The following is a 22,837-nucleotide window of genomic DNA, read 5'->3' on the forward strand; positions in this document are numbered from 1 at the left end:
TTTCCATTAATGCTCTTAAGATTTAAAAAAACCCATCAAAGTATTGAGATAAGTCTAAAATTCTTTCACTAAAAATGCTAAGGATATTTCTTTTTTGTTTTGTTGCTGTTCACGTTCTGTGATCTTTGATTTCAATTTTTTCTGATTCTGATGAGACTCCTTGAGTAATATAAACAAAATTAATCCACCCTAGGAGTATTGTCGGTTAGAATATTTTGCTTTATTATATAGTCATTTCTGTTTATGGAAGAATTTCCTGAGGTCTTGTTTTTGAATGGTATTGTTATTGCAATAACTGGAAGCCTTCGAAATAAACTTTGAAGATGATGCAGCCAGGGTTAAGAAAAGGAGTGAGAGGAAGCCAGTCTCCAGAGTAATGCGCCCAATAACTTGTTAAAATTTGATCTGTTGCATATTCAAATTTTTCAGGATAGCGCTTTGTTATTCCTGTGAATCTGCAGTCGGCTGATTCACTTTTACAGTGTTTCTTAACTAGATTATTAGTTAGGATCCCTGAAGTCCACGATCTTCAAATTAATCCATTCTTTTTCTTGTTAGTATTTGCAGTCTAGCGTGTTCCAATATATGAAGAAGCAGAGGGACGCAGGTTCTTTGGATTAAAATTGTTTGTCTCTTTATTTTTGTACCTCTGATTTAGATAAAGGGAAATGCCATCTAAATGGGCATTATGTTCTTTATAAGGCTGTCTGCACGTTAGCTATACTGTTTGAAGGCAAACTTAAATATCGCTTTTCGTTGTTGCACCTGAGGTTGGCCCTGTTCTAACACAATGATGAAAACCGCCATTGGCTTCATCAGGCTGTAATTTTATTCTAGTGTAGACCAGATGCTATGAAGAGGATGCATCACTTAAATACTTTGTTTTCGTTTAAAACATTATGTTTGTTGTGATGACTATTAGAGGATATTTTTTCTTATGTTTAGTAGAATATTAAGGTATTTGCTTACACAGACTTCTCCCTAAATGAGTCTGGGACAATCTTGTGCTGCCCAGAGGTTCTGTATTGTTTGAAGGATTTAAGACTTTTTTTCTCAAGTTTAGAAAAATTAAATGGGACAAGACAGGTAGTGATGGAAGGGATGTTAAAAATAAGCAAATTGGAAGTGCTTTGGAAGAGGATGGTTAGAGAGTAATAGGTCGAGCCTAAATACTGGCTTTCAGATGCAGATAGAGTGAGGTAAGGACACCTATTACAGTGTAAATTGTATAAATCTGTCTAATTCCTGAACTGAGTGGATTTTCATAGATGTCCCTATATATACATGCACTGCACTCACTTAAACTGTGATTTGGAGGATTTTTTTTACGCGTCAAAATATTTTCGCTCCATCTTTGAAAGAATGAAACATGATTGTGGAAAGCTGTAAGTTGACCTTTATGATCAGGGGAGAAAAACTGCCCATTCCTATCTGAAACTGTGTGAAAACTTTAATCTGTCATTTAAGCATGTAGTTTGAGATTGAGGAGTTCAGAAGGCAAAGGGTTTTTTTATTGATTGACGTTTCTGTTCTTACCAAGTAAGCAATATTCCAGGCTAGAAGTCTGAAATAAATCGAAGTTCTCTTTCTTAAAGTATGTATAAATCTGTCAGAGCCTTAAAGTGACACAAATGGTTAGTTTAATAAATATTTGACAGTTGCTATGGAAGGAAAAAGAGCTTTTAAAACAAAATTTCTTTTCCAGGATTGTACCGTGGTGTATACATGTAGTTTTAAATTTGGTTTTGGAGGTGAATATATTGTAAGGTGTGGAAAGATTCTGCAGGAAAACCATTTAATGCTAAAGCTAGAATTTTACACTGTAGCTGAATGCAGATATTTTTGCATTGCCTTTGTATAATCTCACCTTAAGGTGAAATCCTTGGTGTTTTCTTTCTCAAAACCACTGAGATCTGTTGCTTTGCTACAGCTGTTCTGTTAAATTCTATAAAGCCCTTTTCCTATGACAATTTATAGATGAATGCTGTTCCAATACACAAAGACTAACCCTATCAGCACAGTTTCTTCCAAGACAGCGTCATGCAGTCTGACTTTCCTGGTTTGATTGTTGGCATCTGTCATGTCTGTACCGGTGGGTCACCATCTGAGGTTCGTGCTATGCTTGCTGCCTCTTTATTCAGCTCTAGAAGAAACTAGATTAGTTCTTTTAGGTTTGTTTTTGTTTGTTGGTTTTGGGATGTTATTTTTTTTATTGCTCGCAGTTTAACAGTTCCTCCTTGAACTTCTTATATCTTGGACATTAGAGAAGAATGCGTCTCATGTACCTCCTTGTTCTTGGTTTCAGCTGTACTTTTCCTACTTTCAGCATCTTCCTACAACAGCAGGAACAGAAGTGCAGCAACCCTGCCTGAAGCAGTTGGTGTGATTTATAGTATCACTCTAAAAAGCACACTAATACACACATATAAATTGATTACATTTCTCATCTGTACATCAGTAAGCAATAGAAATTGTTGTCTGTTGAATGCACACTGTACATGGGACTCCAAACTGGGATTAAATGTTAGAGCAGTAAAAAAAAAAAAAGGTAGCTTTATTTAAGTTATTTTGATTACTGTTTTGGTCTAAATAAAACAAGTACAATAAAACATGTAATTGTAAAGTATATCTGTAAAAAGTAATTGAAGAGGCTGGTATCAAATCTTAAAATCACCCTAGGGTGAATTTCAGAAATTCTTTCAGTTAAGATGCTGTTGTTTATAGGTATCAATGTCGGTGACTGGAAAACTACCTCAGGCTTTTAAGAATGGATGTTACTGGAAAAGTAGGAAATAGTCCTTGTTTGATCTGCCAGGGTTCTGTGAATGGAATGAGTGCAATTCTCATTAGATTGTATTTCAGCATTGCCCTCACATTAATACTGACTGTAGGGTTAAGCCTGTCTCTTCTGACAAGGGGAAAAATGACTGCTACAAATCTGATAACACTTTACGTAAAAGGACTGCATGACCATTAGTTCAAGCACACGCTACTGGGTTTTCTCCAATTATTGTTAAGTCCTCTTGCTCCATTCTGGCTTGTTAGTAGGTGAGTGGAAATGGTAACTAGCAGCTGTGATAAAGAGACCTTTTGCTTTGCATCAGCATGTTGATGTTGCATCATCACATCAAAATTTCTAATGCTATAATCTGGAGGTCCCCACCTGCTTACACTCCAGTGGCCTTACTGTCATGAATAGTAATCCACACACAACAGAGACCATGTCTGGGAAGTATAAACCAGTAGGATGCCTCAGTAGCCCCTGTGGTCGGTCAGTTTGTCTAATGCCCATTGAATGCCAAGTTAAGACATTAATAACATTTTAATCTAGTTTCTGGGGAGAATAAAATGCTCTCCTGGCAGCCACTGATGGTATCCCTTTGATTTTGTCATAGCAGGGATAAGAAAATTCTATGTGGGAAATCACTCCTTGTCTCTCAGAAGAAGATTACAGAAGGAGCTGTCTACAGCTTTCCTCTTCTCTTTTTCTGTAGTTCTGCAGTGATTTCTTATCATCCTCCCTGTGTGTAGGGTTATTGGGGGAGGCAGATTGTCACGAAGATAGAGATTATATCAAAGACTGACCTTGCCATCTTGCCCTATGATTTTAGATACTGCCAGATTGTATTAGATGTGGCTGTGTGAAACTAGTTACAAAGAAAACTAGTGAGAAGGTATAAAACACGACTTGCTGACTTGGAAGCGCTCCACATCTGCTGGATATCTCCCTTGTACACTCGCTGCCTCCTTTGCTGCTGACTCATAAGTAGTCCATCTTCAAACATGTTCTGGTAGGTTGGCCTTGGCCGGCAGGTGGATGTCCGCATACCGTTCTCTCACCCACCTCCCCGTCAGGAACTGGGGACAAAAGAAGAAAAGGAGAAGAAAGGAAACGTGACCGAACAAGAGGAGACAGGAAATCACTCACCATTTACCATCAGGAGGAAAGCAGACTGAACTCGGGGAGGATTAATTTAATTTATTCCTGATTAAAAATAGTACAGGATAGTGAGAAAGAAAGATAAAACTAATATCGCCTTCTCCCATCCCTCCCTTTTTCCTAGGCTCAGCTTTATTCCCTCATTCTCACCTTTTCTACTGCCTCCCCTGAGCGGCACAGCAGGCTGAGGGTTCTGGGGGGGAGCTGCTGCCATCAGTTCAAAACACTTCATCTCTGCCACTTCTACCTCCTCACACTTTTACCTCCCTCCAGCATGAGGTCCCTCCCAGCAGTGTCTTAGAGCTGGAAGGCCCTCTCCCTTCGGAGAGGTGTGTGTGGTGTCGGGGAGGTGAGGCTGATGTCTGCTTCACAGGTAGTGGTCTGGAGCTGCTCCTCTCAGCGCTGGGCAGAGTGCTTTTACGGGAGGACCGTGTGACACTTGGCTGGGCTTTCTCAGCCTCAGGACACAGCGTGAATAACATTTTGCAAGGGCTCTGACCTAATGCTTAGGATATTGATCTTGTCGTTTGATTAGAATTCATGGAGTAAAAGGATGAAGTTTCTTTCAGCTTAACACTGATGGAGTGAGTATATTAGTAGGTTTTTTTATGTGCAAATACGAAACTTAGGCACCTATTTCATCTGTAATCCTTGCTCAGAAGTGTCAAGCACTATTTTAAATAAGATCAAGGAGCTTTTTGTGAATAGTTTCCATCTGGGAGAAAATAAAGGAATGATTTTACTAAACTTATGAACTTAAGCCCAAGGAGGTGATTGCCCCAAGCCATATATGGAGTTTGATCCCACTCAGTTCACAGGTTGATTTGGAACATGCTGATGTCCTGTTGTTTGACCGACAAGAAGGAAAAGAAGAATTTTGTGATTTTTCACACTAGGCTTCATTTCTTTCCGCTCTTCTATTCAGTGTATGAGTACAGTGGTTTTGAAGGTACATACACATGAGAAATATCTTCAAATCGTATGTTATCTCAGTTTTCTCAGTTCTCATTCTGATGTTAGAAACCATCAAGTTGAATTACGTGTTTCATACAGAAGTTGAGAAAGAACAAAAGCAATGAGGTCAGAGTGACTGTAGAGGACTGCAGAACCAGCGTAAACTCAAAACACAGGAGTCATGCAAGGACCAGAAGTTATAGCAGACTATACTGCGTGATGTATATTGACTTACATAGCACTGTTGGAGAGCAACAGGTTGCTGTGCTTCAGACATTATATTACAGTTGCACGCAGTGGTACATGCAGTTCTGGATCTGTGGACTCCTCAGGCCCTGGAGCTGTGTTAAGAGCCAGCTCTATTTCGGTCTTCAGGGATATAAGTAATTTTTATCTTCCACATACAAAACCATGGCTATGTGCTCAGAAAATCATGGGTTTGGTTTGTATTTGTTTATACGCAGACAGTATGCATCATAGTTGCATTTCTGGAAGGTTGCAACTATTGCCTTTTACTGGTTATTCAGAGCATGAAATGATAGTCTGCCTCCTCTATTCTAGCTAGTACTACAATTTAATAGAATATAATGTTTTTTCCTTTGCATAATGTAAAAGATTAGCACCAAAGTAGTTCTAGGTTGCAGTGTAATCCTTTGGTTTACTTTTTAAAACTACAAGACAAGAACCTAATATAAAAACAATATATCAATATTTTCACTACAATTTAACAGTAGGTTACCAATGCCCATACACAGGTCCACACACAATGTATAATCCCCTCAATGCATTAATTTTTTAAGTAGAAGATTTGTTTTTCCTTTAGTTTATTTTTACCCTTAAGTCAAGCCATTTGATTTTTCTTCATAGCTTGCCTTGGTGCCCCCCTGCATGATTACCCCCTGCATATGAAAGACCAAACTCCTTCATACTTAGGTCACCTTTTTATTTGCAGGTATGATTGGTTGGTACATTGAGTGATTTATATACAACAAAGTCATTTTTACCAAGATTATAAAAGGCCAAGTAATTTTAAACAGAAAGCCATGTGGAATATAGCAGAATAGAAAGGCACATAATGGATGAGAAAGCAGGAATGCTTAACAGCTGTTCTATCTTAGCCTTCCCTAAGGGAAAAAGATAGCATACGTATACCAATACAGACTGACAGGGGTGATCTGCAATCACAAGATAGAATGTGAAAGGTAACTGGTTAAAGAATTAAGATAAGTAGATTCAGCCAGGATTTCTTCATCATACTCCCAGGCACCAACTGTAGTCAACCAACCACTGACAATTATACGTGTAGGCAGTTGAACAATGAGTGATGTCCCAAAGGAGTGCTATTTACTTACATAGAACTAAGAAATTGTTCACAGAAGGTTAGACTGATTTGTTGCTAATAAAATTTACGTATGGTTCCATAATAGTATTAATGAAGAAGACTGAGTGATGATGGTCCACTGCTCAGCTCAGTTGCCTGTGCTCCAATAAGTAGCTTCTGATAAACTTTTCCAGGTTTTTCTTATTAAGTTTAATCTCCTCAGAGAACTGCTGTGGTTAACAATGCTCTGTATTTATCTTGAAGTGCTTTTGAAGTTAGAGCGTGTCTTAATCAGGTGCGACATCCTTAGTGGCAGCTAGAGATGATCTGCTTTGGGAAAACTTTCGTGGTGGGAAAAAGTTGTGACATCCCCATGTCCTTATGTGACACATTAGGAACACCTTCCAACCAAATGTACTACAACAATTTTATGATGTTTTGCAGAACAGATGATAATAGGCAATGTATTCAGAGGTGACGGCCTTCTCTCTGTTTTGCAATCATCAAATCAGAAATCCCATTTGTGTATTTGTTGAAAGTTCACATGTGCTTTAAAAACAGTAAAATTTAAGATGGCTTTTGCTTATAAGACCATCCTATTTTGTCAGTTCTGTGTACTATTTCTCTCCTTGTTAATGGACTTCACTATTGACCTACTTTGAAGAAGTGTATAATAATGGCTTGTATAGTTGAAAATTCTTGTATTTTGAAAAAGGCCTTTTATATAATTAAGTGCTTTTAAAAAAACATCAGTAATTCTTTCTGTTTTGTTTCCTACCAAAACAAATAAGAGCGAGTTCTATTTTTAATTTTGGTGGGATAGAAGCGTTCAGCAGTTCAGTTTATTCATGTGAAAGCCAGATACATCCTTCTGAACCTGAACATGGAAAAATTCTCTACTTCAGATTATACACGTACCTTTGTCTTTTAAAAACATCGTCTTCATTTCATAATATCTGTATAACGAAAGGGTATTAAAAAGGAGATGGTAGGAATACCTGTGACAGAGGGACAATATGATGATAAAGATCTTGAATCCTCATGGTAGAATATACTGCAGAGAATCACCTTTGAAATGGTGCTGTCATTTACATTTTTTAATCAAGTAATTCAAAGAGATCTGTGTAGCTGGAAATCATGTCCCACTAAAATGATGAGAGAAAAACTTGCTAAGGAGAACAGGCAAGAAGAAAGCTGGCAAAGAACGGGTGTTACCTTAGGGTCTGTCATGGGTGACTGTCGTAAACTTAAAACCTGTCTTTTTAAAATCTGGTTTGGGCTGAAGAATTGTCTACAAACATTGTTTTCTACACCAACACAATGAATCAGTCTCTCTTTAAAGTCTTTTCTTTCCCTGTTGTCTTTCACAATGGTACTTTTTATTCATTACCTCTACCTGGGAAGGGAGAGGATATGAAATAGAAATGAGAGGAATGGTTTGAAACCTCCATTGCATGTGGCTTTTGCAGCTGGCAGTCTAACATATGTTCATGGCCTGTGAACATGTGCTGTCCACACTGTGAGATGAATTTCCTTAAAGTGAGCACTTCTCTTGGAGAGTAAAAAACCACAGCATGTATAATGTTGCTTAAGACTGATGCTCTGTTTGAATGATTTAAGTCACTACTCATATAATATGGATTTATCCCGTTTTAATTTGCTGATCCCGTCGTGCTTGTGATTTCTTTTGTCATATGATTGTAAACCTAAGCTTAAAAGCCATATCTGATAGTTTATTTGTAGGTTACAGACTCTTTACTAATGGGTCAGAGTTTATGATCATGGTTATATATATATAATGAGTATATGAGTTTATGATCATGATTTTTGTGATTGTGTTTCTGTTAGATGCTTGAGGTGGCTTGTATTAATAATTTTCCTGTATTATAAAACTTGTGTTATAAACTGTAAATGCATCATTAATGGACAGTGGCATATATTCAGATTAATGGTGGTAGGTACAAAGCAAATTAAACCATGAGGGAATAGCAGGATTAAACAGCTGAAATAAACCCAAGTGATCTTGATAGTGATACTTGTCTTTATGAGCATGATTGGAATCTTCAAAGTATCATTGGTTGATTGAACTTTGGAATTTTACAACAAACTAAAACACAGAGCCTACACTTCCACTCTAATTGCAAGCAGATAAAATCTTTTTAAGATACTGGCATGCCTTCTGCTCTCATTAAGGGCAGAAGGAAAGGAGTGCTTCAGGTGCCTTTGAGAAGTTTGGTGCCTTAAATAGTACAGATGTATGGATTTGTAGTACGGGGATAAGAACATGAAATCCTGAATGCTGTCTCTCTGAGCAGAATACTAAGGGAATCCTTTGTCTTGTCTAGATTTCAAAGCAAGGCTTTCTGTTTTTCATGTGTGTGTGAGGCAGAAAATGGCTTTCTCTAAAGTGCTCTAAAGAAAATGGTACAGACAATTGCATAGAAAAAAATGCACAAAAGTGTCCCCAAGTTGATATTACCTGTTGTAGCTGAAGGTAGGCCCTATAGATTGAGACTTCTGCTCTGAGAAGCTGTTGCAGAATCCTATCTTTCCTCACAGTTTGCAGAGCTGGCTTTCAAATGCTGGTGTGCAGAGCTGGTCTCTAAATGTGACCAATATATTATTTGTAAATATAGTCAGTTTGTCATCCTGCTCTGCACAACCTCTTAAGTACCCGCACAAACTAATGAAAATAGAATAATTTATCTGCCTGACTTAAGGTGGCAATATATTTTTTTCACCCTAGTAGTAATTTGTAGTCTGCATAGACTGCATTGTTTCACAGGAGAATTATGCTAATTTTAATTTTATCTTAGAACTTATAATATTTCCACGGTGTTGTTCTTTTGTAACAGGCTATGCAGTAGTTCAGGTGTTTGTCAGTGCTCAAAACTGGACAGAGCAATTGAAAAATTTAGTTTCAGTCATTTTCTTTTACTGAAATATTTTTGGGATGTGTTTTCCTCTATGAGCACATTTCAAAGATGATTATTAAAAGTTTCAATGAGTATATTTATAGCTGAAAAGCTCTTAGGTGCAAACTGTTTTGGCGTTTTGCTTCTCAGAGCATATGATAAATGTTAAGAGAACAGGATGGGGTTTGCTTTTCTTGTACAGGCTTATAGACCTAGTTCTTCTAATTACTCATCCGTTACTCTGATACTACATTTTTAGATACTCTACAGGTACATCTTCAGGGATTTATGCCCTGAAGGCATAAAAAGTTTGTTTCATCTAAATGTATGTTGCTTCTGCATTTTCTTGATATATGTAACAGAAATTGCTTAGAGTTAAAATGGGATTTTAAAATGAAAAGGTGCTTAATTTATTTCATCAGCATTGGTAAGGCCATCTGTGAGGTCTTTCTTCACTCCTGTCTAAAGGAAAGGCTTAGGATTCTCACTGACTTCAGATCTAAACATAATAGAGGGGATGCTTCCTGGAAAGGAATGGGCATTTCTGTTGTTCAGGATGAAGAAAGCACTGAAAGACAAGTGCTACGTTTTTAAGTCATCTGACATAATTCAAACTATTCAAATAAATAAGGAAAATTGGCAGGCCAGATCTTCACCAACTTCTGAAGGCACTAAATGACTGCACTAAATATGCAACATTAAGTATCCTGGCTGAGGGCAGGAACGGATCTAAGTAATTACCTTGGGCTTTGCCTGTAAGGGGTTTATTGCTTAAAATCTTGATATTTTTTGCCGTGGCATTAATCACGTTGTAATTCTTAACTCCACAGGGATTCTGTTCCAATTCAGTAACAATTACTGTCCACTGTTGCAGACAGCTTTTATTACAAAGCATTGCCAAAAATCTTAATGTGGTTATCTTTGGTCATAATGTGTACTTCAATTTGCAGATGCTGTAAGAAAACGTAGATTGACTTGAATGATTGTTTCAGTGTAGCATGGTTTTAATTCCATATATAGTGCCTGCTTCATAATCTTAAATCTTAAGAATTAGGTGCTGTTACTTTTTAGTTGAATTATGTATTGAATAGCATTAATTAAATATGTATTTCAGAAAGCATCCATTATCTTCCAAGCATGCAGTGTAATAGCTACAGATAGGTTATTCTGAAAACATTGTCAATAGAACGCTGCATTGCGTGAAACAATAAGCTCCTCTTGTGACAGTCGGATAATGAAGGGTGTGCTGCAGAAGAATGCAGAGAAACTACAGGTCCTGTTCCGAATGAGTCACATCGTAGAGAACACTTGAGTATTTGAGGCTGTTAATATACACTTTTAGTTTATGTATACCTCAGAGAAGACTTTTCTTCTGCGTCATACTGTTTCATGATAACAGAAGCCCAGTTCAATTGTTTTCTTCCAGATAAAGGAATTTACTCTTCCTGGCTTTCACCATCATCCCCGACAGGAAGGAAGAAGTGGCATGCTGAGGAAGAGTTGCATTTGTCATGAGAGAAGTGGTTAGGAAGAGCTGTGAGATGACAGGGCTTAGCGCTGCAAGGGAATAGAGATTTCTTTAGTGTCTTGTTTTGGCACAGGAGGTTGTGCTGTGTTTTAGAACTTGAAATACCTTTTTCTGCAAGCACTTCCAGTCCTCCTCTTTGTTCTATATTTGTGGGATTTACTTGTGCAGTTTTTCCTGCCAATACATAGCAGAGAAAGCATGTTTAGCTGTACATCGAGCCTGCATTGGAAATCCAAGTGAACTGTGTGTTTTGAACTACGTTTTCATTCTGTAGGAATACAAATTAGATCATTAAGTTGTAGTGCCCTTATCGTTGTTTTCAAGCTGCAGAGTCTATTAATTGAATGAATGTGGCATGGGTTGATATACTGTCTTACCTGATTAGAAGGTAACCTTTTTCGGTCTTTAGCTATAGGCTTCATCCTTCATCCTAAAGCCTTTTTAGAGGCACTGAGTTGATTGTGGTTTTGTTGCTGTGTTCCATTTGTCTTCAGTTGGCAGAGTCTTTCCAGCTTGTATCTACTAACCGTAAGAAGGCTAATAATGTATGGATCATGTATAGATTATAAACAAATAAATAGTAAGCCTTTGTGTATATTCCTTTTTACTGGAAAAATAAGTAGGAAACCAGAAAAATCTGACCACCTATACTACTTTCTGAAAGGCAAGTAAAGCAGAACAAGGTAATCAGTAGATTACGAAGGCAGAGAGTTCACTGGCTTGAAAATTATGGTTACAGTTATGGTATATCAAAGTGGATCTGTGTTTAAAATGGTCTACAGCGGAGATCCTCCCCCTTGGCTTGTTGAATGCAAGTAGATCTCAGAATATGAATTTCTGTTCAAGACAAAGTAATTCTTAATCTTCTCCGCTACTGTAAATGTCTGCTGCTACTACGCATGTATTCTTATCCTGAAGAGAAAAAAATAAAAACCCAACCCATCTGTCAGTGTCTTACTTAAAAGGCAAATGTCTGTCAAACTCGGTTCTTACATCTTAGTCTCAACCCTTCATAAAGAAAATAACTCATTTGTCTAAGAATGTGCAATAGTGAATAGTGGGGGAGTATGTTATGTTCATGTGAATTTACTGTAGGACCTGTTAAAGAAAGAGTGAGGGAAATGTACATTTAAAAAAAATGTGAGTTTCATGGCGGCCATTTGGATTTATTTCTAAAATATTTGTTGAAGACAACTTTAGTGTATACAGAGAAGAATAATGGGTCACTGGTTTCACTAGTTTCATAGTCCAGTGAGTATTCTTGTTGTAAAAATACTTTAAATATTCTAGGTTTCATTCAGCTCTTGTAGTCATGTACTGAATTGCTGAAATTTATAGTATTGCAAAGTAACAAGCAATATTTTCCCATTCCAGACTTGCCTGCATTTCACTGTGAGCCCTCTGTTGCGTATTTTGTGATATATTTACTGTTTATTGCAGTGCTGTGTGTATTTTCTCAATCAGTGTTTTTGTAATAGGACAATTATACTGACAAGTGCAATGTGAAACACATACGTTGTGATCCATTGTAGTGCTGGCAGGATGAGAAATGTCAATTCAGGGTGTTGTAAGAGGTTTTCTAATCCTGCTGAACTATGGAGTGAGATTCTTTCTGAATCATTGCCATCTGGAGTATATAAAAATGTGAAAAACCCTTTTATCATGAGGTTGGCACGTGCTGCTGGAGCAGTATTGGCATTGATGAAGTTCTAATGTAATGAAATATGCATTGAGAAAAACGCACTGCTTCATTATTTTGTCTAGGTTCTTCTGAACCTACAATATATAGAAGTTGTTAATTAGTTAATGTTTTAAAGCTAAAAGACAGAATCTTTATTTACAGTAATCTGACATTTCAATATGGATATTAATCTGGTTATAAGTACAAAACAACATGCATGCAGTGGAGAATAATTTGTCATGTAATAATGACATAATCAGGTAATGTAGCTCATTCTTTCAGTTTTCTTGACTTGCTCTGCTTATTTGACAGTTATTTATTGCCCGTGAATTTTAGGGTCTAACGTTAGGCCAAAAGGGTTCATCCCCCACCTTGTCAGAAGCAATCATAGCAAGTAATCCTTCCATAATCTGATTGTGCCCATTGGAGAATAGTTGTTCTGTCCAACTGTTGCTATCGCACAACTGTTCTATACTGAACCCCCTTTATTTATAGTCCATACAATACTGCTCAGTTTATGCATATTTGTTATTATATCAATTTGTAAATACCTGTTGACTAACCCTGTCCCCGGTGCTTTACCAGGCTTACCTTGACTAGCTTTTCTAGACTTACTTTTGCCTGTGCCTCTTGCAGTATGAGTTAATTTTTATTGAAGATGGGTGATCTGAACATGTCTTTCCGGTGTGTCTTACTAATTTCACAGGTATTGTATGTCTGTTACTGCCTTCTTCCTAGAGCAGATGCTTTTCCTCACATTGAACTTAGTGGCTCACTATAGATGGGAGGAGAATATTGCCAGGAAATGTAGTTGGAACCCAGTGAGATGCCTTCAGGCATCCATAGTGACTTGTTTGAGAGTCAATGCCTGAACTTTCTTTAGCAATACTCTTACAGTTAGCAGATGTGCAGGCTAAGTTCACACTGACAGGGTTCACACTGACCCTACGTCTTCCTTCCTGATCTCTGCTATGTCTTTTCTTGCTGCTGTCCTGAACCTTTTCTTCTCTATCTTCTCTTAGCTGTTCTTCCTTCAGTTGCTATTTATCTGGCTTCTCTTCCACTTAAAACACCCAGTGGAAAATGCTAGTTTTATAATTCTTGCATCCAGGAGAGACTGATTTTCACGGTGTGTTTACTGTTGTTTAGCAAAGGTTATATGGTTAGGCACATTTCTAGTTAAATGTACCGTCTCAGTCGGACGTAGAATCTTAATCACTTTGAATCTTCAGTCTGTGCCTTACATTCTCATTTTGAAGGGTTAATCATCCTGGAGTTCAGAGAACGAGATGACAGTCATCTTTGCTCTTCAGATTAAACAATGTGAAGGCTGAGAGGTAGGGCTGGATTTAGAAGATGAAGGATTAGGACTGTTTAACTAATTCTTTTGAGGATGTGATTTCATTCTATTGTGCTTTAAGTGAAGTGGGCCACTGATTTTGTGGTCCTGTAAACACAGTAGATGAGAATATATTTCATTTTAAGCATCTTGTTTATTCTCCATATATTCTTATGTAATTCTAGCATAAATATATGGCTGAAGTATTGAGATTAATTCAACGTTTAAGAAGTGCTAGCCAATTCTTGTGCTAATTGCGTTTATTTCTGCTATATAGACAAAACGAAACATTGCTGATTTTTGAGTAAATGATATGGCTATCGATTTCAGAAATGCGGTGGGAGTATCATATTCTCTCTTATTTATTAGTGTTTTGTACTAACACTTCTCTATAACACCTCTAAGTGCATCTGCTGCTATATTTTATGTGTATGTGCTATTGCTCAGGCTAGTAAGAATGCTCGTTTAGGCGTTCTGAGAGCATACTTGATTTACCTGCTCTTTTATGGTGTTTAAATACAAGTGTAGATTTTACAGTTAACTAATAACCTGTAAAGCTATAGAGACAAATTAAAAAGCAAAATAGCACTAATCCTCCCACCAGAGTATTTAGAGAGAAGTCCAAATTGTGAAGTCCAGATAGCTGACGGGCAAGTATCTGAACTAGTATTCCATGAGTTACACAGCACCAGAAATACTGTGTTAGTGTATTCTCTAAGCGTGCCTGTTCCTCTGGTGAAGATTCTGCTGACTGTCACTGCACTGAGCTCCTTGATGCAGTGCTCTTGGTTAGGATCTAAGCCAACTCCTTTAAAGTTAGCTTGGTTATTCGAGCTGCAGCAATGGTTTTGATGAAGAGCATGCATCTCTTGCAGAAATAACATTCAGCAAATTACGTTAGGCAGATAAGCAGTGCTTCCGAAGAGAAATAATCACACTTTCAGAAATTTCAAATCTGCATTTGCAAAATACATTAATTTAAAAAATGGAAGAAGGATTATCTCATGGTACTAATAGTGTCATTGCCTTCCTGGTCCATGGAAATTGAGAAGATTTGTACAGATTGGTATTGTCTTTTGTTATAGAAGCTGATACAAGTCTAATAAGCAATATTATCTCTTCCTAATAATTCAGTCTGTACTTCGCTTGAAATTTTCTGTTTCTGAACTGAAGAAACACTTGTGTAAACATGTCTCACACTTTATTCCATATCTAAATCAGCTGGCTTAAAAAGATTATGAAAATTATCCAAAATCTCCTAGGATTTGTTTCCTCTGTTGGCTGCTAAATGGAAATAATGACATTTTACAGCTAAGCAAGCAGATAAATTCTGAACAATTTACTAACTAGTAGTGCTGTGAAGTTATACATGGCACAAAGAAGCGGAATGGGAAATATATAAACACTGAAAATAACTGCAAATCTGATCCATCTACGTGGTGAAAAAAGGATAGATGTGCAAATGAAAGACACAAATGAACTATCAAATGCCAAGCCTTTCAGTGGCAGATTGCATTTAATGGAAGCCATAGAAATGGTTCAAGTGGCTCCTGACCGCATTGTTCCTAACTCCGTGATCCGATGTCTTTCAAAGTGGTTGTACATCAAAATCTGCCTTGAGGACCTCTGAGAGAGTCTGTACATATTTAATCTCGTCTGCTCTTTGGTGCTTTGTTCTTAATGAATTAGAAACAAGAGCGCAGTCCACTTGAATCGGGCATGATGAATCAAAATCTCAATTTACATTGTGAAATGGAATCCATGCGCAGAGACAGTGATTATACCATGGAAAAATGTATGCCTTTGCTTCGACCCCGCCAACTCCCTTTTAAAGGATCCAGAGCAGCCGGCGCTGAGTGGGAGAAGAGAATACACTTTCTACATCTTGTCTCCCTTCCCAGAATCAAGAATGGTTCGTTCAGGTAACTGGTGCTTAGTGAAGATGCAAATACCAAAATGCTTCTTGTCAAGAATTTTAAATAAATAGTTGAAAAAGCATATTTGTAAACAAAGCAAGGCCAAGCATTTCTCACAAAATTTTAGGGTTGATGATGGTTCTTTAAGACATAAAAGTGTTCATAGCAGGAACACAAGAGCTTCCTCAGGAGTTTTAAAACAACAAAATTAAATTCCCCAGTGGGACATGGCTAGGAAAGGGTCTTAAAGGTAGGTCTCCTCTCCTTTATGAAAATAACCTCACCAACAAGCCACGATTCCCACCTGCTAAATGTCTGTGTGGTGAGTGGGTATGGAAGAATGGAAGACTTCCTTTTGTCACTCTTTTTTAGGTGTGAAAAATTGAGAGGGGAAATTCTTGATTTCATTACAGCTTGGGTTTCTAGTGTACCTGGGACATCATCAAGAGCAGTTTGAGGTAGTGCAGCTGTGGGAGTTGAGAGCCAAATAACCCGGTAGATCTCCAAGATGGGGATTTCAGTCTCCGTTTTAACATATCCTGTGGAGACAGCGAAGCAAAATAGAATGAAGAAAAACAAAAAATCATTTGTCTCATATATATGTGCATTTTTATACTTGGGACTTCTAATCTGTAGACTTCACAGTGTTTTGCAAAGTAAATTTTTGTTTATTGAGTAAAACAATGTCATGTCTGAGACTAAAAATCCCAATCTTGACTCTGATGGATTTCATAAGGTGCATAATGGGATTGAGTTCATCAGACACTGAATGCTTACCTGAAAAGCACAGTGAGATGATAGTTGATCAAAGATAAAAATTGCATATGATGATGAGGAAACAGTGTTGGTGGCTATCAGAGAGCTATTCCTATGTGAATTTCCAAGCTGTGTGGTCTAACCACCGGGATGCTACTGAGGATACAAGACCTTTTACAAGTACATTTTCTAAAGGGAGGAGGGGTAACTAAATTGAAAAATACTTGAAACAGATCTCTGAAGACGCCTGTCCAGTATAATGTAGTTTTCAGTCAGCACCAGTCTCCTCACTAATTGAGAAGATGAAAGCTCCATTACCTTGTGCTCTCAGTCTGTAGGCTCCCAAATCGGCTTAAGAAGAAAATCTTTGGAAAGAAAAAAAATCCACTGTATTATTTTGCCTTTCAAAATTTGATGTGGTATAGATGATAGTATTTCAGTAAACAAGTTGCAGGTCCAGTAGAGAGTATTAGTTGCTGTAAGCACATTCTGATTGAGTTCTGTTAAAGCTGATTTAAAAGGTTTATTGTATTAAAAACTACAGTGGAGATACCTAGCCCTCTGATAAATGAAGTACTAGCAGATTATATCTTTTTAAACGGTGAACATAGTAGATTATTATAAATGCTGTTAATTCACTTTGATATATTTTTGCGAAGAGAAAGGGTATGAAAAAGAAGTTGAGGAGCAAGAATTCTAAATAAAGGTGGGGGCAGGAATAATGCTTCCCGTCACATGCCTGGCTTTCCTGTTTGGGGTTTAAGAAAGTCTGGCTATTAGGATGTGGATTAGTGGAAGATTCATTCTTCTTCATGATGTAGGTCAGACTCTAGCAAACATGTGGTGAAGTAAAAGCCTGTTTTCCCCAGTAGCAAGTGGAAACAGTAGCTCTGCGGACTTTGAAATGGAGGACCAGACAGAATGATTAGTTTTGGTGTCCCATGTGATGTGCAACAGATTTGAAATGTATGAGTAATGAAGGCTTCATGCAGAAGAGTCTCTGACTGCACAGTGTGGGGCCACGTTAATGCTTTTTTAAAAAGCATCTCAATTCCTGAGTAGCCTTTTGTGAGAAGTCATTTGTCCAAGTCAGAGAAAGGAACTGGCAATGTCCCGGAACATGCACAGGAGGAGTGTCCCCGGGAGAGCCTATTCACAGGAGCCTGACTTTAATTTCATGCTAAGAGAGGCTGTTTGCAGGTACTGCATCTTTCTGGAGAAAATTTTCTTATTGATTGTGTTAAGTCTGAGAGAATTTAAGATGCATGATACAGTGAAATTCATAAAGCTGATTATATACTAATAGTTCACACTTGTCTGCAATCAATTTGAAAAGGTCTTAAGATACAGTGCTTTAAATGTTGGTCTGAAGAACTGTTTCTTTTTTCAGTGTTTTCTGTGAACTCTCATCATTTTTCATGCCATGGAAAACACATGACTCTGATGTGTAGCGATGTGTGATTTATGCAAGCCACAAATATAAGTGTCATTTACCCATGGTTTATATACTTTTATCGTATTTATAATAGTTTCATAGACTTATCATGGGCTACTTCCATTGCAGCAAAAATGTTCAGAAGGCTTTCTTGGTCTCATTTGCAAGTTGTGATAATTCTGTTGTTGACTTAGGAATGAATTTCCAAATTTTAGTAGTCTTCTGTCTTCTTCTCCATATATAGCTTCAGCTTTAACATTCTTATTATTTAAATGTCATGGCAATGACTTCTGAGAACTGCCTGCGCATAAACCTGCACCTCTGACTGTGGATTTTTAGAAGTATTGCCTTTTTATAGGCAGATGTATGGTCATCATTGAGCATACGTCCTATTTAGCTTTTTTTAATGTTTTCTCTCTTATAATTAACATTTACATTGTTTAGATTTTTGCTGCTCAGTCACATGTTGCACTTTTAAGGGCTTATAGTTAAAAACACAATCACAGACAGAGTGTAGTTTTAAGCAATTTTAAAAAACCCACACTAATAAACACAATACTAAACATCTCTTTTTTTTTTTATTGCTTGCTCTACTGTCTTGGTGTTCCTCAGTTTAGTCATCAAAGGTGTAGAATAAAAATAGAGCATTTTTTATATGCTGTTAAGTCTCTGAGATTTTAGGCTTTGAGATCAAGAAAGACCCTTGGTGCTTAGGAACAGACAGTGCACAGGTTTGTAAATTGTATGGAAGGATTGCTAGAAAATGAAAAGTTCTTGATACAGGACTGTGCCGACTTTGTAAGAAGCAGCAAGTCTGTCAGTTTGTAACTTTTTTCTTTCTCAAGTGTCGGCAACTTAATTTTCCAGTCCCTATATACTGGAAGACTTCAGTTTCAAGAGTAATTGAAACCACACTCAGGATCAGATAATGAAATCAGCACTATAATTTTTCTTATTTGGCTTCTCCAGTGTCCTTTGGATGGATGCCTCCTGAAAAGGACAAGGATGGCTGAATTTTAAAAAACCGAAAGAATTACAAGTGGTGGATTCTGTTAGTCAGTTTGATAGTAAAATTAGTTTTGCATTGGGATTGTTGTAAAAGCAATTGCTTAAACATCTTTGAAGACTTCTTGTGGGCATGTTTTATTGTAGAACATTGTGTCCATCAAGTATAAGCATAAGGTGATAAACTTTGCTAAGTCTGTGGATGTTTTAGTGTGTTTTCATAACATGTAACTCCTAACAAGTCACTGGAAAATGCATATTTACTGTGATGAAATTAGCCATACCTGTCCAGGTTAACTGAATACCTTTGTCGCATATAAAAGAAGGTTTTCCTCTTGTCAGCTCTTCTTTCAGATACCTCACAGAATTATACTAGCTGGTGTTATTTTAAGGAAGTTTATTATGGAAAACTTGGTAATGGGAATATCGATCATATGTTCAAAGTGTGACTCTTGGAATCATCTTATTTCATTTCTAAGGAAAGATTATATCTACACCCTGCAGGCATTTAGTAAATAATTTGGATGAATAAAATTCTTCCTGCTGAGTGTAATTAATTTTTAGACCAATCTAATATTTTGTAGGCTGCTTGTTTGGTATAGATCAGCTTGTTTGCAGTAATTCTTGAAGTATGGAATTTCTTTCTGGTTAGATCAGCCGTCAGAAGACACCTGCCTGTCAGTAGATGTATGTGTTTCTGATGATGGCATCAGGAGCCTGCTTTCCATGCATATGTGGGAAAACACTGTCTCATGATCCTCCTTTCTGTCTCCTACCAGTGCTCTGGGAGGACAAGACAGATGTAGAGGTTTTGGGTGTTTCCTTTCCTTGTCTAGTTAGGACAGGGACTTTTCTGAGAAGATTCTATTAATTATTTTTTTTAAAAAATATCAACTTTGACCATATAAAATATCTGGGGATATCAAAAGAGTCCAAGTCTTTTATCTGCAATGTTATCCTATGTAAAATTAGTTGACTAGATGGTGAGAGGATTGTTTAGACAATCTCTTTACAACTGGGATTTTCTTTACTTTTGCTAGACAGTTGTTGATAGAGAAATATTTAATAAGATGTTCTAATTCCAGGAATTATATTCTTCTCCATTAGCGGCTTTAATTTCAACTTCTGCAGCTGCATTAATGCAAAAGACAATTTTGGTCATAGAGCGGCTCCACCAGTGCTGCTTACCTGGGTATGTTCCGTCCACTTCAGGTAACGCAGCAGTAAATGGGGAAAAATTATCCATAAGCATTTCAGTATGTCTCAGCACTGCATGAAATCCTAGCAGAGGAATTCTGTGGTAAGTGTGCAGCCTTTCATTCTAACTGGTGAAGTATATTCTGGGGGATTGTTTCAACTACCACAGAGGCTTTTCTTGCAGGTGAAGTTAATGGTTTCTGACAGGAGTGACTGTGTAGGCTTGTTTTCCTCAGTTTGAGCTCTCATGTGTTAAGCTTTCACATGTTGGATTTGCAAGAACTTATCTGTATTTGAAACTCAAAAGAATTAGAAATAGGACAGTTTTTGATACTGCCATTCTGAGGTGATTTTATGAATTTTCTGTTCTTTACGTTTGCATTTCAGTTTTCATCTGTCTTCTGAATCATAATTTAAGCCTGAGTTAAAGTTACTCATTTGTTACACCAAATTCTATCAGTGATGAATTCTCATGTGCTTTAAAATATCATGAATATCTTTTGTTCTCACAGGGGAGTTATCCAGTATAAAATCTGGTGTTTAAGCATTCCATACTGCAGTGCTGTGCTCAGGAGATATTTCGTTGACTATAAGCCTCTGTCAAAACATAACTGATGGCGTTTGGCTCCAAAGATGAAGAGACTATATAGGGGGATTTCAAATTTATCCAATTAGTCATACAAAATCTTTTCCAGTTAATCCCACAAACCAAAAGAAAATGTCACAGATTTTGTCCATAGCTGGGTATAGGACACCTGTAGCTCATACTTGCTGAAATATGCATGTGAGGGTAAGGGGGAAAGTGTGGCAATGTCTTTTGTTCATATAATTCCCAACTTCCACTTGCCAGTGAAAAAAGTAGAAATGTTTTATGCAACTGATATAAAGTCTGTTGATTGTATCAAATATCTTACAAATATAGTAAAAAGCAAGAAAAAGTTTTTGTTGCGATGTTCTGCAGTTAAATATTCTAGCCGTGATTCTAAACTGTGAAGTTGAAGCTTAGTGCAAAGTCCTAAAATATTCAGATTTTGTGGAGGGTTATCGATTTGTCTAAAGACAGATAGATGCCTGCATCTGTTACTAAAGCTATGCGAGAGTAAAAATGAAATTTGTTGCATTTATAGCTTCTAGAAGTTATCTCAGTGGATGCAAAAGAATCATATAGGGAAGGTGTTTGTTGATAAAGAAGTTGAGCACCACTGTGGCCATCTGGAGAAAAATAAATCAAGATGCTTAACCAGAAAGAACAAATACTGCTGTCTCACGTTTCACATAGGAACTTTCCTTTTGGTGTTCTACTCTTATGGATCTGCTGTATAATTAACATAGGTCAAAAATCCCCCCGTAGTAGAACACAGACCTCTTCTGCCAATGCACCTGTCGAAGCAAAAAGATGTGAGGCTACTTAGCAGCAATCAGAACCTAAATTTTGTGTCAATAATGGCTGTCACCTTTCTACTGTGAAGCCATACTGTTAGACGTTATGTGAATAGAGGTAAGTAGATATACTACGATATATTTTTTGGCTCTCCTTGCACTTACATAATTCATAGGCATACATTAACATGCACATAAACCAGCCTTTCATAATACTTCAGAATCCTGTCTTTGTACTGAGATATATATGTGAATATGGATCGTAACAATCCCTGTAGCTATGGCTAAAGTGAGGAAGTTGCAAGTGAGGAAAATAAATGTCTTCTAGCTGAGGATGAATGTGGTGGCTGATGCTGGAGTAAGTTATGTTGATATATGGTTAGCATTTAATTTCCTGCCCACTGTCATCTTTGTTAGAAATCCTTAAGCAAAAGCTTTGCCATGTACAAGATAGTCGTATCTTGAATATTTCTTGTGATTTTGCATATGAGCCTGATCTCCTTACTAGATTTTTTAGATTCTTAATATACCTTTATTCTATTGAGAAAAATCTCCCCCTGTATTCAACACAGCTTCACACATCGTTGATAAAAGTCCTTCCCCATGACTGGTTACAATTGTAACATAGATGCTGTTATAATTAAACTTACGTAAAAATATTTTATTCAAAACTTCCTGACCGTTTAAATGGCTCTCGGCAGTTCCTTATGATTGCCAAGATATTGATGACATGGAAGATCTCTTCCGGTTACCTGGATTTGCTCAGCATAGCCCCAGCCTAATGCCTCTGCCATTAAAGTTGTTTCATGAGGTGACAGGCACTGAGTAGGGGAGTTCTACAGACTGAGAAAGTCAGACCCTGTTGTCTTGTTTTGCTTTTTAATGAGAACTTCTATTTGCTTTTCTTGAAAGAGGCCACTTTATTCCCTTTAGATATCTGATCATCTTGCTAGTGATGGCTCTCATACAGCAGAAATCCCAAGCACAATAAACACCAAGAGAGCTCATGGCAGTCAAATGTGTTTTCACTCAGCGTGTTCTTTGGTGATCTCCTAATTTGTTTCTTAAAAGATTTATTTAGCTTTTTCTTTTAAAATTCTCAAGTCTTTTCCAAGGGCTTACAGTTCATCTCCTTTAAATTGCATGCTGGTGATCAGCATCCCTATGCCTTCATTTCTAATTTAACAAACAAACAAACAAAAGCTTAAAAATACACTCCTGGGAGAACCTTAATTTTAAACTCGTCATTTCATATGATTTTGTTTAGTAATAGACCACTGGAAGCATAAAACAGAAGTCGTCTTTTTTAAGCTTGTTTTTACTACTGAACATGCTTGTTGCTGGATTATACGATTTTCATGTATATTGGGACAATGGCAGTTTTCTTTAAATACCTGAGAATTTCATGTAGTATCTTCTGAGCATCTTAAGGTCTAGCATTTGACAAGTGTGTTTCTTCCTATAAGCTTT

At 37.2% G+C, this 22,837-nt stretch overlaps 1 protein-coding gene across 7 annotated transcripts in view; it reads left to right on the top strand.

Annotated features, from left to right (window-relative positions):
* NCKAP5 (NCK associated protein 5) overlaps window positions 1-22,837 on the top strand; it is a 426,805-nt gene that overhangs the window by 235,529 nt on the left and 168,439 nt on the right. For 2 of the 7 annotated variants that reach the window (XM_054069953.1, XM_054069954.1), the window contains exon 1: window positions 17,353-17,550. The exons of the other annotated variants lie outside the window; for them this stretch is intronic. In XM_054069953.1, the coding sequence (XP_053925928.1) occupies window positions 17,459-17,550 (92 nt within the window). In that variant the 5' untranslated portion in view covers window positions 17,353-17,458. Of the gene's footprint in view, window positions 1-17,352; window positions 17,551-22,837 lie in introns of those variants that run through there. 7 annotated transcript variants of the gene reach the window in all.

Source organism: Cuculus canorus, chromosome 6 (assembly GCF_017976375.1).
Source record: "Cuculus canorus isolate bCucCan1 chromosome 6, bCucCan1.pri, whole genome shotgun sequence".
NCBI classification, from domain to species: domain Eukaryota; kingdom Metazoa; phylum Chordata; class Aves; order Cuculiformes; family Cuculidae; genus Cuculus; species Cuculus canorus.